This window comes from Anser cygnoides, unplaced genomic scaffold, assembly GCF_040182565.1.
Source record: "Anser cygnoides isolate HZ-2024a breed goose unplaced genomic scaffold, Taihu_goose_T2T_genome scaffold_71_1, whole genome shotgun sequence".
NCBI lineage: Eukaryota > Metazoa > Chordata > Aves > Anseriformes > Anatidae > Anser > Anser cygnoides.
In genome coordinates, this window is record NW_027103085.1 from 515858 (window position 1) to 535190 (window position 19333).

General features: G+C 55.1%; 1 protein-coding gene across 39 annotated transcripts in view; it reads right to left on the reverse strand.

Annotated features, from left to right (window-relative positions):
• Nucleotides 1-19333, reverse strand: part of LOC136789574 (uncharacterized) — a 266555-nt gene that overhangs the window by 219582 nt on the left and 27640 nt on the right. For 38 of the 39 annotated variants that reach the window (XR_010828263.1, XR_010828266.1, XR_010828257.1 and 35 more), the window contains 5 exons: nt 18856-18902; nt 12727-12832; nt 10435-10481; nt 4306-4411; nt 2012-2058 (listed from right to left, as the gene is read on the reverse strand). Coding sequence is in view for 25 of the 39 variants with exons in the window: in XM_066989633.1 (XP_066845734.1) it covers nt 2012-2058; nt 4306-4411; nt 10435-10481; nt 12727-12832; nt 18856-18902 (353 nt within the window). In the remaining 14 variants the exon portion in view is untranslated. Of the gene's footprint in view, nt 1-2011; nt 2059-2470; nt 3603-4305; nt 4412-10434; nt 10482-12726; nt 12833-18855; nt 18903-19333 lie in introns of those variants that run through there. The other variant, XM_066989642.1, reaches the window with a different exon arrangement.

Here is a 19333-nt window from a genome sequence, read left to right on the forward strand (position 1 = left end):
GGTGGCCAGCAGGGAGAGGGAGGTGATTATCCCCCTCTACCCTGCTCTTGGGAGACCCCACCTGGAATACTGCGTGCAGGCCTGGGGCCCCCAGCACAAGAAGGATGTGGAGCTCTTGGAAAGGTCAGTCTCACCTCCGTCCCTGGAAAGGTGTTGGAACAGCTGGAAAGGTGTTGGAACAGCTTGTTCTGGATGCCATCTCCAAGCCATTGGAAGAGAAGGAGGTTATGAGGAGTAGTCAGCATGGATTCACCAAGGGGAAATCGTGCTCGACCGACCTCGTTGCCTTCTATGATGGCATCACCAGCTGCGTTGATGGAGGGAGAGCAGTGGATGTCATCTACCTTGACTTTAGCAAGGCTTCCGATACTGTCTCCCACGACGTCCTGCTAGCAAAGCTGAGAAAGCGTGGGATAGACGAGTGGACGGTAAGGTGGGTTGAGACCTGGCTGACCGGCCGAGCTCAGAGGGTGGTGATCGGCGGCGCAGAGTCCGGCTGCAGCCCTGTGACTAGCGGTGTTCCCCAGGGGTCGGTGCTGGGTCCGGTCTTGTTCAACATCTTCATCGCCGACCTTGACGAGGGAATAGTGTCCACCCTCAGCAAGTACGCCGATGATACAAAGCTGGGAGGAGTGGCCGACACGCCAGAAGGCTGTGCTGCCATTCAGCGAGACCTGGGCGGGCTGGAGAGCTGGGCAGGAAGAAGCCAAATGAAGTTTAACAAGAGCAAGCGTAGAGTCCTGCACCTGGGAAGGAACAACCGCGTGTATCAGTACAGGCTGGGGGATGACCTGCTGGAGAGGAGCGCTGCGGAGAAGGACCCGGGGGTCCTGGTGGACGACAGGTTGACCATGAGCCAGCGGCGTGCCCTGGTGGCCAAGAAGGCCAATGGGATCCTGGCGTGCGTTAAAAGGAGCGTGGCCAGCAGGTCAAGGGAGGTGATCCTCCCCCTCTACTCTGCCCTGGGCAGGCCTCGCCTGGAGTACCGTGTCCGGTTCTGGGCTCCCCAGTACAAAAAGAGAGACAGGGATCTCCTGGAAAGAGTCCAGCGGAGGGCAACAAAGATGATACGGGGCCTGGAGCATCTCCCCTATGAGCAAAGACTGAGAGACCTGGGCCTGTTCAGCCTTGAGAAGAGAAGACTGAGAGGGGATCTTATCAATGATTACAAATATCTTAAGTGTGGGAGACAGTGGGACTTGGCCACCCTCTTTTCAGTGGTTTGTGGGGATAGGACAAGGGGCAACGGCCAAAAACTGGAGCACAGGAAGTTCCGCACCAACATGCGAAAGAACTTCTTCACGGTGAGGGTGACGGAGCGCTGGAACAGGCTGCCCGGGGAGGTTGTGGAGTCTCCTTCTCCGGAGATATTCAAGGCCCGTCTGGACGCCTACCTGGGCAGCCTGCTCTAGGGAACCTGCTCTGGCAGGGGGGTTGGACCCGACGATCTCTTGAGGTCCCTTCCAACCCCTACGAATCTGTATATACAGGAGTAAAAATACACGTGTTGATAGCGATAGGACAAGGGGGAATGGTTTTAAACTAAGACAGGGGAGATTTAGCTTAGATATTAGGAGAAAGTTTTTCACTCAGAGGGTGGTGAGGCACTGGAACGGGTTGCCCAGAGAGGTTCTGGATGCCCCATCCCTGGAGGCATTCAAGGCCAGGCTGGACGCGGCTCTGGGCAGCCTGCTCTAGTGGTTGGCAACGCTGCCCAGAGCAGGGGGGTTGAAACTAGATGATCTTTAAGGTGCTTTTCAACCCAGGCCATTCTATGGTTCTATGATATGCTCTTTGAAAGCGTACAGGCTAAAGGAAGGGTCAAATTGGTGCCTCGGGGGCAAATTTCTTCGCCTTCTACGGTTGTCTAACAGTGCCTATTAAGCAAAGAGATTACCAATCGTCTTCCTCCTCTACTTTCTCAGGAATTAAACACCTTTTGTGAAAGACTACAAGCGCTGATAGCATTAGCTAGACCGACTGGGGAACAGTTGAACACGTAAATACTTACTCAAGGTCCATTTGCACAGGTTTCTTTGAGCAGTTCCATGGGCTCTTCTACGTCAACAAAACAGACCAATGAAAGAGACCAAGGACAAATACAGAAACAGAACAGTTGATCAAGTGCCAATTTAAGAAGCTTTCCCTGAAAGGGCAACAGCATCTCCACCTCCACCCACCCCTCCCCTCCCCTCCCCTCCCCTCCCCTCCCCCCCCCCCCCCAAGTAGTTGACTTCCACAACTATTTTCATCTGACCCCGCAAACGGCAAATTCTATATTACTTCGAGTAGAACAAGGGCTGTTTCTTGTTTCGGTTTGGTTTTTATCATTCAGCTTCTTCAAAAGACTTTAGTCATTCACAGCTGCAATCGTTAACCCCGCAAACAGATCCAGTAACAAAGATCATTCCTCCTGCTAAGGAATCGAGTTTCTTTGTGAGGAACGGAGTCACAAAAATCATTTCATTAGCAAGTTTCAAACACTAAAAATATTTAATAGCATTTTAACGCTCCCACGCTCCAGTAAGCCTTGAACGTAACCGCAATTAAACAAGGAGCACAGCAAAGCCAGAGGTCTAACAAAGCACGAGAGGTGATCGCATTTAAACGCCTTATGGTGCCTTTAGCTAATCCTTCTTCTAGTTCCTGAACAACGGACTTCGTTTAGGAAAAAAAAAGACTCTAAAAATACATACAAAAAAATAAAGGGAACGGCAGCCGAGTCTTGAACGTTCAGAAGCCGACTCAAGCATCCCAGAGCCTTCTACGCTTTGAAAAGCGTCTGTGGGAGAAATTACTTCTCGAAGTTGCGAAACCCACGACTGAAAAGAAAGCGGTAGCAAAACTCCTACGGTAGTCAAGAACAGGCTGACAAGCACCTGTCAGAAATCACACCGGGTAGAGTTTATTCTGCCTCCTCGGGACAGGGGCAGACAACAGACGATGCCTGGAAGCTTTCTTCCAACCTTATTCTTCTCTGGTTCTACATCTGCCAGTCCTCGATGCGGCTGTTTCGCAATAAAAGCACGCCCTTTTATTTGGGAGCAGGGGGAAGATAGCAAGGCCTCAAACACACAGCACATCCTAGATCGTCTTAGGGAGATGGAGACCCACAGGACCGCCGAGCGCTTCTATCTTCGCGTTTCAAATGACTGGGCAAACCACCATCTACACGACACTGTCAACAGACCGAAACATTCTTTTAACTTGCAGAACTATTTCCATCGGCAAGACACACAAGACAGAGGTCATATCCCCATGCTCCATCTTTATTGTGCAAGTGCTGCTCAAAGCTCTTTATTACCCTCCATAGACAGCCGTCCAGGAAAAAAAAAAAAAAAAAAAAATCATACGTCAACAGGGGCTAGATTGACGGGCAACATATGAAACCTACTCGGCGGCGACCCGTACGCGTGCAGTGACGCCTGCGGTGCAAAAACCTTAGCCAGGAGGCCGGCCCAACTGACCGCCACCCAGAATACGTAGATGTACACGACAGCCCGAAGGGCCCGAGGGTGGGCATTCACAGCCATCCGGAATCCATTGGTCAGGTCCAGGTTAGCAGCACACTTCTTGCCAACAACCATTACACGCCCAAGAAGCTGGAAAAAGGAAATAACGTTACCTAACATAACGTGCCACGACGCACAGAACGAACGCGAGCGGAGAACCATCCACAGAACACGGTTAGCTAATCCTTCACGATTCAACCGCTGCTCTTTGAATTACCCTCTAGACAGGAACAGACTACAAAACAGTCACAGAAGCTAAATTTGTCTCGGGGGTTAAAGCCCCCGTCATAGCTTCGGGCAACGTAAGCCGCTCTGGCGGAAAATAAAAGCTTCACGGTGCCTTTTCTTTTGCGTGGCCTCACAAAGCCTTGGAACTTGACTTGCATAGCTAACAGCGAAACAAACACCCAGCGCCGCTCAACCAGCTTTCCCTTTCCTCGCCTCTGACCTGCCCAAACCCCAAGCCCTCTTCTGCATAGTCAAAGTACCACCGCCGCTGTCTGGAAACCGTGAAAACGGGCATCAGACCGTACTTCGGAACAACACTGCTTTTTGCACTACAAGCGCGTAGCCGGAGACCAGCATCGCTTTATATCGCCGCTCTTAGTCAAAAAGCTCAACTCCATTACAAGCTAGAGGCAAAAGACTACAGCATCGGAAAACCCAAAATAGCCTACTGTGCGCCCCTCCGCAACATCCAGAGGAAAAGAGGGGACGGGAAAGAGTCTAGGAAGTTACAAACTAGTTACAGGTACAGCCAGCCTAGCGAAAAGAAAGCTCCCACAGTACTCACGGGTCCGCCAGAATCTTCTGCTTCACATAACCGGACAACTGCCTTCTCAGGAAGGACTAGGAAAAAACACTGGAGCCTGAGGCGAACTATCACGGAACGCAAGGCGCTGGAGGAAGAGTAAACAGTTACAACGCAGTCAGCTTCAGAGAAAGGCAACAGCTTAAGCAAATCACTATGCCCCACCGAACTCGTCCTACCGAAGCAGATTATCAGGTACCCCAAACGCGCACGACAAAACAGCGATTCTTCTTAAGCGATCTTTGAATAGGCAAAGTTCTCTACCTTCTACACGCAAAACACACAAGCGGCAAACAATTGCTAACTGTCCTTCAGTTATGTCCAAATATTGCCTCGGCCAGAGGTAGGAAGGCATCTTCAAAGAACCCGGAGTAATCCGGCTGAGGCTGTATAAACTCTCCGTCCTCGATAACGCCACGTACTCAGGGGAAAGAACATTCCAAGTTAGCCCGTTACGGCCGGCTCTACGTCAGACACCTCCAGACCGAGGCCAAGGTATCACCTGCGAAACACGAATACCACCGATCTGTAGGAAACCATCGACTCGCAACTAATTGCGAGGGAACTCCCCAAATCACCAGCAGACCGAAACTGCATACGGCACCAGAAGCAGGATCCAGCACGCAAGGTGACGGGGGCAACGAGACAGCCGAGTACTTCAGATTAGCGACTTCCGGCAGTTTTATTTATTTTAGATGCGACTGAAACAGCGCCGATAAGACTCGATTCCACAGATGCTTTGCACTTCTTACTCACCATCGCCTTTCACTGCGCGACAATCGAGAATTACGAGCCTTCCTCACACTTCTCCCCCCTATAACATCGCTCAACTGTGAAACAGGCCTTCGGTACAGCGAGCTAAGCAAATTCAAGACCATTCGCTATAGCCAACTACACTCCAAAAGCAGTTCTAAGTTCCCCCCCCGCCTCAAGTGAGGACCAGCAGCCTGCGGGATTGACTGGCTTCTAGATGTTTAAGAAAGCTAGGAAAAGCTGCAATTCTTCCCTTTCACAAGCCACTTTGGAGAGAGCGTGCGCTCGCGTGCGCGGTGGGGGTGGTGCCATAACCAAAGCCTAGCACGGCCGAGCCGGGGCGTCTCTAGAACGCTGTCACGAGGCGCATCAAGACCTGCGTTTCTGCTACGCAGAAATGACTGATTACGGTCACTACTGCGATGCTCGCTGCCTATACGCAGGCAGTCCGAACCCCCAAGGAGACCGACTGCGCCGGCGACCCAGTACGCGCCGTGGCACCCCGGGGGCAGGCGGGACGCGCACCGAAGAAGCGCGGGGTTTTAGAGGCGCTGCAGTAGAGAGCGCCACGAGCCGGAGAGACCGACCGACCGACCGACCGTCCGTCCGTCCGTCCGTCCCTCCCTGCCTCCCTCCCTCCCTCCCGCAGCAAGGCCACCACCCGCCCTGCCGCACTCCCGGGACCCGCGACGGGCCCTCGTTTCAGAGGGCCTGCGAGCGGCCGAGGGAAGGAAGGAAAGAGAAGACTCGCACGACGACGCCGCGGCTACCTCCTCGCCCACGACCGCTCATCCTCACGGAGAACGTTGGCGGGGACCTCCTTGCCCTTGCAGGCGACCTCTCCGAAAGCGGCTGCAGCGGCAGCGCCGCCGCCGGGCCAGGCGGCCTGCGCCCTAACGATCCCGTCGGCCATGACGGCGCCCGCTCGGTACAACGCCCCCTCCCTTCCCGCACTCGGCCCGGCCCTCCGCGGCGCTCATTGGGCCGACAGATCGCCGCCGACCGCTCCCGCGCCTCGATTGGCTGCCTCGCCTGCCCTCTTCCCTTGTCCCCGCCCTCTCGGCGGCTCCGCTCCCGTCGACCCGGTGCTTATCGGCGCTCAGGGAGGTCGCGTGCCCTCGGGGCGCGGAGGGATCCGACCGGGAGGGAGGAAGTGGGCGCCCGAAAACGGGCTGGGCGGCTCCGCGGAGGGAAGCCGGGCCCTGCACGGCTGGGAAACGAGCTCCACAGAACGGTTGCTCCGATCATAGAATCATAGCATGGCTTGGCTTGGCAGGGACCTTACTTAAAGATCACCTAATTCCAACCCCCCCGCCCTGGGCAGGGACACCTTCCACTAGACCACGTTGCTCAAAGCCCCATCCAACCTGGCCTTAAACACTTCCAGGGACGGGGCATCCGCCACTTCTCCTGGCAACCCGTTCCAGTGCCTCACCCCCCTCTCAGGAAAGAATCTCTTCCAACTATCCAGTCTAAGTCTACCCTCTTTGAGTTTAAAACCATTACTCCTTGCCCTATCGCTCCTCTCCCTGACAAAGAGTCCCTCCCCAGCTTTCCTGTAGGGCCCCCCCTTTGGGTACTGGAAGGCCCCTCCAAGGTCTCCCCGGAGCCTTCTCTTCTCTCTCCAGGCTGAACCACCCCAACTCCCTCAGCCTGCCTTCCTGGGAGAGGTGCCCCAGCCCCCTGGTCATCTTCGTGGCCCTCCTCTGGACGCGTTCTAGTACGTCCCCGTCCTTCTTGTGCTGGGGGCCCCAGAGCTGAACACAGTACTTACTCTAGGTGGGGCCTCACAAGAGCACAGCAGCAGAGAGGGAGAATCACCTCCCTCGACTTGCCGGCCGCCCTCCTTTTGATGCGGCCCAGGATACGGGTGGCTTTCCGGGCTGCAAGCGTCCATTGCATTGCCGGCTCCGGTTGACGAGCTTCTCATCAACCAACGCCCCCAGGCCCTTCTCCTCAGAGCTGCTCTCCATCCATTCTCCGCCCAGCCTGGATTCGTGCTTAGGATTGCCCCGGACCAAATGCGGGACCTCGCGCTCGTAGCCCCAACTATTATTTATGACCCTATCAGCTCCACCCCAAACACGCTGGTGGCTTTTGGGCGCTGCTCCCCGCAGGCAGATCCCCGCTTTTGCCAGGGCAGGCCTTACCTTTTCAGAAGTTGCTCCACAACCTTCCCTGAGAGCCCCACTTCAACTGCTGGTGTTTCTAAGGGGGAAAGCTGCACCTCCCGCGCAGGGGGTGGCGGGGAGGAATACAAAGCCTGTGCTCAGCCCTGGCACATCACAACTGGGTTTGTGCTCAGCTGGGGAGGAGGCTTCTGGAAAAATAGGCAGTGCCCCCCAAGGCTGCCCAAGCGTGGTCCGCGGTGCCCTGCAGCAGCCCCAGGGAGAGCGGAGCTCAAACTGGCCCGACACGGCGGCAGGGACGTGGCCGTCCCCACACGCGCGGTTCCTGCCTGAGTAGGCCACAGCGCTTCTGCCTCTCTGACAGGCTTGGAGGGTAACGACATCAGAATACGCTCGCTTTAGTTTGAGGTTCCAGCCGCTACTGCCATCGGGATGGCACACGGGGACGGGGCTGGGGCTGGGGCTGGGGGCAGGCAACCACAGGCAGCTTTAACATCTCAGTCCTCCCCGTCGGCCATCTCCCAGCTACCACGCGGGCCACTCAGTGCGACCAGACACCAATTCACCCAAGGCAACAAAAATATTTACAGAGCTACACCTCTCCTCGTAACTGTTTGTTGTTTACGGCTGAAACCACTCCTGGGATAGGATATGCCACCTGGACTGAGCAAAGCCTTTGATACGGTCCCTCACCACATTCTTCTCTCTAAATTGGAGAGGTATGGATTTGAAGGATGGACTGCTGGGCGGATAAAGAATTGGTTGGCTGGTCGCAGCCAAAGGGTTGTGGTCAACGGCTCTATGTCTGGGTGGAGGCCGGTCACAAGCGGTGTCCCTCAGGGGTCGGCCTCGGGACCGGTGCTCTTCAACATCTTTAGCAATGACACAGACGACGGAATCGAGCAAGTTTGCAGATGACACCAAGCTGAGCGGTGCAGTCGATACAACAGAGGGAAGGGATGCCGTCCGGAGGGACCTGGACAGGCCGGAGAAGTGGGCCCATGAGAACCTAATGAGGTTCAACAAGGCCAAGTGCAAGGCGTTGACCTTGGGCTGGGGCAATCCCAGGTATTTCTATAGACTGGGAGAAGAAGAACTTGAGAGCAGCCCTGCGGAGAAGGACTTGGGGGTCCTGATGGACGAGAAGCTGGACACGAGCCAGCAGCGCGCGCTTGCAGCCCGGAAGGCCAACTGTGTCCTGGGCTGCATTAACAAAGGGGTGGCCAGCAGGGAGAGGGAGGTGATTATCCCCCTCTACCCTGCTCTTGGGAGACCCCACCTGGAATACTGCGTGCAGGCCTGGGGCCCCCAGCACAAGAAGGATGTGGAGCTCTTGGAAAGGTCAGTCTCACCTCCGTCCCTGGAAAGGTGTTGGAACAGCTGGAAAGGTGTTGGAACAGCTTGTTCTGGATGCCATCTCCAAGCCATTGGAAGAGAAGGAGGTTATGAGGAGTAGTCAGCATGGATTCACCAAGGGGAAATCGTGCTCGACCGACCTCGTTGCCTTCTATGATGGCATCACCAGCTGCGTTGATGGAGGGAGAGCAGTGGATGTCATCTACCTTGACTTTAGCAAGGCTTCCGATACTGTCTCCCACGACGTCCTGCTAGCAAAGCTGAGAAAGCGTGGGATAGACGAGTGGACGGTAAGGTGGGTTGAGACCTGGCTGACCGGCCGAGCTCAGAGGGTGGTGATCGGCGGCGCAGAGTCCGGCTGCAGCCCTGTGACTAGCGGTGTTCCCCAGGGGTCGGTGCTGGGTCCGGTCTTGTTCAACATCTTCATCGCCGACCTTGACGAGGGAATAGTGTCCACCCTCAGCAAGTACGCCGATGATACAAAGCTGGGAGGAGTGGCCGACACGCCAGAAGGCTGTGCTGCCATTCAGCGAGACCTGGGCGGGCTGGAGAGCTGGGCAGGAAGAAGCCAAATGAAGTTTAACAAGAGCAAGCGTAGAGTCCTGCACCTGGGAAGGAACAACCGCGTGTATCAGTACAGGCTGGGGGATGACCTGCTGGAGAGGAGCGCTGCGGAGAAGGACCCGGGGGTCCTGGTGGACGACAGGTTGACCATGAGCCAGCGGCGTGCCCTGGTGGCCAAGAAGGCCAACGGGATCCTGGCGTGCGTTAAAAGGAGCGTGGCCAGCAGGTCAAGGGAGGTGATCCTCCCCCTCTACTCTGCCTTGGGCAGGCCTCGCCTGGAGTACCGTGTCCGGTTCTGGGCTCCCCAGTACAAAAAGAGAGACAGGGATCTCCTGGAAAGAGTCCAGCGGAGGGCAACAAAGATGATACGGGGCCTGGAGCATCTCCCCTATGAGCAAAGACTGAGAGACCTGGGCCTGTTCAGCCTTGAGAAGAGAAGACTGAGAGGGGATCTTATCAATGATTACAAATATCTTAAGTGTGGGAGACAGTGGGACTTGGCCACCCTCTTTTCAGTGGTTTGTGGGGATAGGACAAGGGGCAACGGCCAAAAACTGGAGCACAGGAAGTTCCGCACCAACACGCGAAAGAACTTCTTCACGGTGAGGGTGACGGAGCGCTGGAACAGGCTGCCCGGGGAGGTTGTGGAGTCTCCTTCTCCGGAGATATTCAAGGCCCGTCTGGACGCCTACCTGGGCAGCCTGCTCTAGGGAACCTGCTCTGGCAGGGGGGTTGGACCCGACGATCTCTTGAGGTCCCTTCCAACCCCTACGAATCTGTATATACAGGAGTAAAAATACACGTGTTGATAGCGATAGGACAAGGGGGAATGGTTTTAAACTAAGACAGGGGAGATTTAGCTTAGATATTAGGAGAAAGTTTTTCACTCAGAGGGTGGTGAGGCACTGGAACGGGTTGCCCAGAGAGGTTCTGGATGCCCCATCCCTGGAGGCATTCAAGGCCAGGCTGGACGCGGCTCTGGGCAGCCTGCTCTAGTGGTTGGCAACGCTGCCCAGAGCAGGGGGGTTGAAACTAGATGATCTTTAAGGTGCTTTTCAACCCAGGCCATTCTATGGTTCTATGATATGCTCTTTGAAAGCGTACAGGCTAAAGGAAGGGTCAAATTGGTGCCTCGGGGGCAAATTTCTTCGCCTTCTACGGTTGTCTAACAGTGCCTATTAAGCAAAGAGATTACCAATCGTCTTCCTCCTCTACTTTCTCAGGAATTAAACACCTTTTGTGAAAGACTACAAGCGCTGATAGCATTAGCTAGACCGACTGGGGAACAGTTGAACACGTAAATACTTACTCAAGGTCCATTTGCACAGGTTTCTTTGAGCAGTTCCATGGGCTCTTCTACGTCAACAAAACAGACCAATGAAAGAGACCAAGGACAAATACAGAAACAGAACAGTTGATCAAGTGCCAATTTAAGAAGCTTTCCCTGAAAGGGCAACAGCATCTCCACCTCCACCCACCCCTCCCCTCCCCCCCTCCCCTCCCCTCCCCCCCCCCCCCCCAAGTAGTTGACTTCCACAACTATTTTCATCTGACCCCGCAAACGGCAAATTCTATATTACTTCGAGTAGAACAAGGGCTGTTTCTTGTTTCGGTTTGGTTTTTATCATTCAGCTTCTTCAAAAGACTTTAGTCATTCACAGCTGCAATCGTTAACCCCGCAAACAGATCCAGTAACAAAGATCATTCCTCCTGCTAAGGAATCGAGTTTCTTTGTGAGGAACGGAGTCACAAAAATCATTTCATTAGCAAGTTTCAAACACTAAAAATATTTAATAGCATTTTAACGCTCCCACGCTCCAGTAAGCCTTGAACGTAACCGCAATTAAACAAGGAGCACAGCAAAGCCAGAGGTCTAACAAAGCACGAGAGGTGATCGCATTTAAACGCCTTATGGTGCCTTTAGCTAATCCTTCTTCTAGTTCCTGAACAACGGACTTCGTTTAGGAAAAAAAAAGACTCTAAAAATACATACAAAAAAATAAAGGGAACGGCAGCCGAGTCTTGAACGTTCAGAAGCCGACTCAAGCATCCCAGAGCCTTCTACGCTTTGAAAAGCGTCTGTGGGAGAAATTACTTCTCGAAGTTGCGAAACCCACGACTGAAAAGAAAGCGGTAGCAAAACTCCTACGGTAGTCAAGAACAGGCTGACAAGCACCTGTCAGAAATCACACCGGGTAGAGTTTATTCTGCCTCCTCGGGACAGGGGCAGACAACAGACGATGCCTGGAAGCTTTCTTCCAACCTTATTCTTCTCTGGTTCTACATCTGCCAGTCCTCGATGCGGCTGTTTCGCAATAAAAGCACGCCCTTTTATTTGGGAGCAGGGGGAAGATAGCAAGGCCTCAAACACACAGCACATCCTAGATCGTCTTAGGGAGATGGAGACCCACAGGACCGCCGAGCGCTTCTATCTTCGCGTTTCAAATGACTGGGCAAACCACCATCTACACGACACTGTCAACAGACCGAAACATTCTTTTAACTTGCAGAACTATTTCCATCGGCAAGACACACAAGACAGAGGTCATATCCCCATGCTCCATCTTTATTGTGCAAGTGCTGCTCAAAGCTCTTTATTACCCTCCATAGACAGCCGTCCAGGAAAAAAAAAAAAAAAAAAAATCATACGTCAACAGGGGCTAGATTGACGGGCAACATATGAAACCTACTCGGCGGCGACCCGTACGCGTGCAGTGACGCCTGCGGTGCAAAAACCTTAGCCAGGAGGCCGGCCCAACTGACCGCCACCCAGAATACGTAGATGTACACGACAGCCCGAAGGGCCCGAGGGTGGGCATTCACAGCCATCCGGAATCCATTGGTCAGGTCCAGGTTAGCAGCACACTTCTTGCCAACAACCATTACACGCCCAAGAAGCTGGAAAAAGGAAATAACGTTACCTAACATAACGTGCCACGACGCACAGAACGAACGCGAGCGGAGAACCATCCACAGAACACGGTTAGCTAATCCTTCACGATTCAACCGCTGCTCTTTGAATTACCCTCTAGACAGGAACAGACTACAAAACAGTCACAGAAGCTAAATTTGTCTCGGGGGTTAAAGCCCCCGTCATAGCTTCGGGCAACGTAAGCCGCTCTGGCGGAAAATAAAAGCTTCACGGTGCCTTTTCTTTTGCGTGGCCTCACAAAGCCTTGGAACTTGACTTGCATAGCTAACAGCGAAACAAACACCCAGCGCCGCTCAACCAGCTTTCCCTTTCCTCGCCTCTGACCTGCCCAAACCCCAAGCCCTCTTCTGCATAGTCAAAGTACCACCGCCGCTGTCTGGAAACCGTGAAAACGGGCATCAGACCGTACTTCGGAACAACACTGCTTTTTGCACTACAAGCGCGTAGCCGGAGACCAGCATCGCTTTATATCGCCGCTCTTAGTCAAAAAGCTCAACTCCATTACAAGCTAGAGGCAAAAGACTACAGCATCGGAAAACCCAAAATAGCCTACTGTGCGCCCCTCCGCAACATCCAGAGGAAAAGAGGGGACGGGAAAGAGTCTAGGAAGTTACAAACTAGTTACAGGTACAGCCAGCCTAGCGAAAAGAAAGCTCCCACAGTACTCACGGGTCCGCCAGAATCTTCTGCTTCACATAACCGGACAACTGCCTTCTCAGGAAGGACTAGGAAAAAACACTGGAGCCTGAGGCGAACTATCACGGAACGCAAGGCGCTGGAGGAAGAGTAAACAGTTACAACGCAGTCAGCTTCAGAGAAAGGCAACAGCTTAAGCAAATCACTATGCCCCACCGAACTCGTCCTACCGAAGCAGATTATCAGGTACCCCAAACGCGCACGACAAAACAGCGATTCTTCTTAAGCGATCTTTGAATAGGCAAAGTTCTCTACCTTCTACACGCAAAACACACAAGCGGCAAACAATTGCTAACTGTCCTTCAGTTATGTCCAAATATTGCCTCGGCCAGAGGTAGGAAGGCATCTTCAAAGAACCCGGAGTAATCCGGCTGAGGCTGTATAAACTCTCCGTCCTCGATAACGCCACGTACTCAGGGGAAAGAACATTCCAAGTTAGCCCGTTACGGCCGGCTCTACGTCAGACACCTCCAGACCGAGGCCAAGGTATCACCTGCGAAACACGAATACCACCGATCTGTAGGAAACCATCGACTCGCAACTAATTGCGAGGGAACTCCCCAAATCACCAGCAGACCGAAACTGCATACGGCACCAGAAGCAGGATCCAGCACGCAAGGTGACGGGGGCAACGAGACAGCCGAGTACTTCAGATTAGCGACTTCCGGCAGTTTTATTTATTTTAGATGCGACTGAAACAGCGCCGATAAGACTCGATTCCACAGATGCTTTGCACTTCTTACTCACCATCGCCTTTCACTGCGCGACAATCGAGAATTACGAGCCTTCCTCACACTTCTCCCCCCTATAACATCGCTCAACTGTGAAACAGGCCTTCGGTACAGCGAGCTAAGCAAATTCAAGACCATTCGCTATAGCCAACTACACTCCAAAAGCAGTTCTAAGTTCCCCCCCCGCCTCAAGTGAGGACCAGCAGCCTGCGGGATTGACTGGCTTCTAGATGTTTAAGAAAGCTAGGAAAAGCTGCAATTCTTCCCTTTCACAAGCCACTTTGGAGAGAGCGTGCGCTCGCGTGCGCGGTGGGGGTGGTGCCATAACCAAAGCCTAGCACGGCCGAGCCGGGGCGTCTCTAGAACGCTGTCACGAGGCGCATCAAGACCTGCGTTTCTGCTACGCAGAAATGACTGATTACGGTCACTACTGCGATGCTCGCTGCCTATACGCAGGCAGTCCGAACCCCCAAGGAGACCGACTGCGCCGGCGACCCAGTACGCGCCGTGGCACCCCGGGGGCAGGCGGGACGCGCACCGAAGAAGCGCGGGGTTTTAGAGGCGCTGCAGTAGAGAGCGCCACGAGCCGGAGAGACCCCCCGACCGACCGACCGACCGACCGTCCGTCCGTCCCTCCCTGCCTCCCTCCCTCCCTCCCGCAGCAAGGCCACCACCCGCCCTGCCGCACTCCCGGGACCCGCGACGGGCCCTCGTTTCAGAGGGCCTGCGAGCGGCCGAGGGAAGGAAGGAAAGAGAAGACTCGCACGACGACGCCGCGGCTACCTCCTCGCCCACGACCGCTCATCCTCACGGAGAACGTTGGCGGGGACCTCCTTGCCCTTGCAGGCGACCTCTCCGAAAGCGGCTGCAGCGGCAGCGCCGCCGCCGGGCCAGGCGGCCTGCGCCCTAACGATCCCGTCGGCCATGACGGCGCCCGCTCGGTACAACGCCCCCTCCCTTCCCGCACTCGGCCCGGCCCTCCGCGGCGCTCATTGGGCCGACAGATCGCCGCCGACCGCTCCCGCGCCTCGATTGGCTGCCTCGCCTGCCCTCTTCCCTTGTCCCCGCCCTCTCGGCGGCTCCGCTCCCGTCGACCCGGTGCTTATCGGCGCTCAGGGAGGTCGCGTGCCCTCGGGGCGCGGAGGGATCCGACCGGGAGGGAGGAAGTGGGCGCCCGAAAACGGGCTGGGCGGCTCCGCGGAGGGAAGCCGGGCCCTGCACGGCTGGGAAACGAGCTCCACAGAACGGTTGCTCCGATCATAGAATCATAGCATGGCTTGGCTTGGCAGGGACCTTACTTAAAGATCACCTAATTCCAACCCCCCCGCCCTGGGCAGGGACACCTTCCACTAGACCACGTTGCTCAAAGCCCCATCCAACCTGGCCTTAAACACTTCCAGGGACGGGGCATCCGCCACTTCTCCTGGCAACCCGTTCCAGTGCCTCACCCCCCTCTCAGGAAAGAATCTCTTCCAACTATCCAGTCTAAGTCTACCCTCTTTGAGTTTAAAACCATTACTCCTTGCCCTATCGCTCCTCTCCCTGACAAAGAGTCCCTCCCCAGCTTTCCTGTAGGGCCCCCCCTTTGGGTACTGGAAGGCCCCTCCAAGGTCTCCCCGGAGCCTTCTCTTCTCTCTCCAGGCTGAACCACCCCAACTCCCTCAGCCTGCCTTCCTGGGAGAGGTGCCCCAGCCCCCTGGTCATCTTCGTGGCCCTCCTCTGGACGCGTTCTAGTACGTCCCCGTCCTTCTTGTGCTGGGGGCCCCAGAGCTGAACACAGTACTTACTCTAGGTGGGGCCTCACAAGAGCACAGCAGCAGAGAGGGAGAATCACCTCCCTCGACTTGCCGGCCGCCCTCCTTTTGATGCGGCCCAGGATACGGGTGGCTTTCCGGGCTGCAAGCGTCCATTGCATTGCCGGCTCCGGTTGACGAGCTTCTCATCAACCAACGCCCCCAGGCCCTTCTCCTCAGAGCTGCTCTCCATCCATTCTCCGCCCAGCCTGGATTCGTGCTTAGGATTGCCCCGGACCAAATGCGGGACCTCGCGCTCGTAGCCCCAACTATTATTTATGACCCTATCAGCTCCACCCCAAACACGCTGGTGGCTTTTGGGCGCTGCTCCCCGCAGGCAGATCCCCGCTTTTGCCAGGGCAGGCCTTACCTTTTCAGAAGTTGCTCCACAACCTTCCCTGAGAGCCCCACTTCAACTGCTGGTGTTTCTAAGGGGGAAAGCTGCACCTCCCGCGCACGGGGTGGCGGGGAGGAATACAAAGCCTGTGCTCAGCCCTGGCACATCACAACTGGGTTTGTGCTCAGCTGGGGAGGAGGCTTCTGGAAAAATAGGCAGTGCCCCCCAAGGCTGCCCAAGCGTGGTCCGCGGTGCCCTGCAGCAGCCCCAGGGAGAGCGGAGCTCAAACTGGCCCGACACGGCGGCAGGGACGTGGCCGTCCCCACACGCGCGGTTCCTGCCTGAGTAGGCCACAGCGCTTCTGCCTCTCTGACAGGCTTGGAGGGTAACGACATCAGAATACGCTCGCTTTAGTTTGAGGTTCCAGCCGCTACTGCCATCGGGATGGCACACGGGGACGGGGCTGGGGCTGGGGCTGGGGGCAGGCAACCACAGGCAGCTTTAACATCTCAGTCCTCCCCGTCGGCCATCTCCCAGCTACCACGCGGGCCACTCAGTGCGACCAGACACCAATTCACCCAAGGCAACAAAAATATTTACAGAGCTACACCTCTCCTCGTAACTGTTTGTTGTTTACGGCTGAAACCACTCCTGGGATAGGATATGCCACCTGGACTGAGCAAAGCCTTTGATACGGTCCCTCACCACATTCTTCTCTCTAAATTGGAGAGGTATGGATTTGAAGGATGGACTGCTGGGCGGATAAAGAATTGGTTGGCTGGTCGCAGCCAAAGGGTTGTGGTCAACGGCTCTATGTCTGGGTGGAGGCCGGTCACAAGCGGTGTCCCTCAGGGGTCGGCCTCGGGACCGGTGCTCTTCAACATCTTTAGCAATGACACAGACGACGGAATCGAGCAAGTTTGCAGATGACACCAAGCTGAGCGGTGCAGTCGATACAACAGAGGGAAGGGATGCCGTCCGGAGGGACCTGGACAGGCCGGAGAAGTGGGCCCATGAGAACCTAATGAGGTTCAACAAGGCCAAGTGCAAGGCGTTGACCTTGGGCTGGGGCAATCCCAGGTATTTCTATAGACTGGGAGAAGAAGAACTTGAGAGCAGCCCTGCGGAGAAGGACTTGGGGGTCCTGATGGACGAGAAGCTGGACACGAGCCAGCAGCGCGCGCTTGCAGCCCGGAAGGCCAACTGTGTCCTGGGCTGCATTAACAAAGGGGTGGCCAGCAGGGAGAGGGAGGTGATTATCCCCCTCTACCCTGCTCTTGGGAGACCCCACCTGGAATACTGCGTGCAGGCCTGGGGCCCCCAGCACAAGAAGGATGTGGAGCTCTTGGAAAGGTCAGTCTCACCTCCGTCCCTGGAAAGGTGTTGGAACAGCTGGAAAGGTGTTGGAACAGCTTGTTCTGGATGCCATCTCCAAGCCATTGGAAGAGAAGGAGGTTATGAGGAGTAGTCAGCATGGATTCACCAAGGGGAAATCGTGCTCGACCGACCTCGTTGCCTTCTATGATGGCATCACCAGCTGCGTTGATGGAGGGAGAGCAGTGGATGTCATCTACCTTGACTTTAGCAAGGCTTCCGATACTGTCTCCCACGACGTCCTGCTAGCAAAGCTGAGAAAGCGTGGGATAGACGAGTGGACGGTAAGGTGGGTTGAGACCTGGCTGACCGGCCGAGCTCAGAGGGTGGTGATCGGCGGCGCAGAGTCCGGCTGCAGCCCTGTGACTAGCGGTGTTCCCCAGGGGTCGGTGCTGGGTCCGGTCTTGTTCAACATCTTCATCGCCGACCTTGACGAGGGAATAGTGTCCACCCTCAGCAAGTACGCCGATGATACAAAGCTGGGAGGAGTGGCCGACACGCCAGAAGGCTGTGCTGCCATTCAGCGAGACCTGGGCGGGCTGGAGAGCTGGGCAGGAAGAAGCCAAATGAAGTTTAACAAGAGCAAGCGTAGAGTCCTGCACCTGGGAAGGAACAACCGCGTGTATCAGTACAGGCTGGGGGATGACCTGCTGGAGAGGAGCGCTGCGGAGAAGGACCCGGGGGTCCTGGTGGACGACAGGTTGACCATGAGCCAGCGGCGTGCCCTGGTGGCCAAGAAGGCCAATGGGATCCTGGCGTGCGTTAAAAGGAGCGTGGCCAGCAGGTCAAGGGAGGTGATCCTCCCCCTCTACTCTGCCTTGGGCAGGCCTCGCCTGGAGTACCGTGTCCGGTTCTGGGCTCCCCAGTACAAAAAGAGAGACAGGGATCTCCTGGAAAGAGTCCAGCGGAGGGCAACAAAGATGATACGGGGCCTGGAGCATCTCCCCTATGAGCAAAGACTGAGAGACCTGGGCCTGTTCAGCCTTGAGAAGAGAAGACTGAGAGGGGATCTTATCAATGATTACAAATATCTTAAGTGTGGGAGACAGTGGGACTTGGCCACCCTCTTTTCAGTGGTTTGTGGGGATAGGACAAGGGGCAACGGCCAAAAACTGGAGCACAGGAAGTTCCGCACCAACATGCGAAAGAACTTCTTCACGGTGAGGGTGACGGAGCGCTGGAACAGGCTGCCCGGGGAGGTTGTGGAGTCTCCTTCTCCGGAGATATTCAAGGCCCGTCTGGACGCCTACCTGGGCAGCCTGCTCTAGGGAACCTGCTCTGGCAGGGGGGTTGGACCCGACGATCTCTTGAGGTCCCTTCCAACCCCTACGAATCTGTATATACAGGAGTAAAAATACACGTGTTGATAGCGATAGGACAAGGGGGAATGGTTTTAAACTAAGACAGGGGAGATTTAGCTTAGATATTAGGAGAAAGTTTTTCACTCAGAGGGTGGTGAGGCACTGGAACGGGTTGCCCAGAGAGGTTCTGGATGCCCCATCCCTGGAGGCATTCAAGGCCAGGCTGGACGCGGCTCTGGGCAGCCTGCTCTAGTGGTTGGCAACGCTGCCCAGAGCAGGGGGGTTGAAACTAGATGATCTTTAAGGTGCTTTTCAACCCAGGCCATTCTATGGTTCTATGATATGCTCTTTGAAAGCGTACAGGCTAAAGGAAGGGTCAAATTGGTGCCTCGGGGGCAAATTTCTTCGCCTTCTACGGTTGTCTAACAGTGCCTATTAAGCAAAGAGATTACCAATCGTCTTCCTCCTCTACTTTCTCAGGAATTAAACACCTTTTGTGAAAGACTACAAGCGCTGATAGCATTAGCTAGACCGACTGGGGAACAGTTGAACACGTAAATACTTACTCAAGGTCCATTTGCACAGGTTTCTTTGAGCAGTTCCATGGGCTCTTCTACGTCAACAAAACAGACCAATGAAAGAGACCAAGGACAAATACAGAAACAGAACAGTTGATCAAGTGCCAATTTAAGAAGCTTTCCCTGAAAGGGCAACAGCATCTCCACCTCCACCCACCCCTCCCCCCTCCCCTCCCCTCCCCTCCCCTCCCCCCCCCCCCCCCCCAAGTAGTTGACTTCCACAACTATTTTCATCTGACCCCGCAAACGGCAAATTCTATATTACTTCGAGTAGAACAAGGGCTGTTTCTTGTTTCGGTTTGGTTTTTATCATTCAGCTTCTTCAAAAGACTTTAGTCATTCACAGCTGCAATCGTTAACCCCGCAAACAGATCCAGTAACAAAGATCATTCCTCCTGCTAAGGAATCGAGTTTCTTTGTGAGGAACGGAGTCACAAAAATCATTTCATTAGCAAGTTTCAAACAC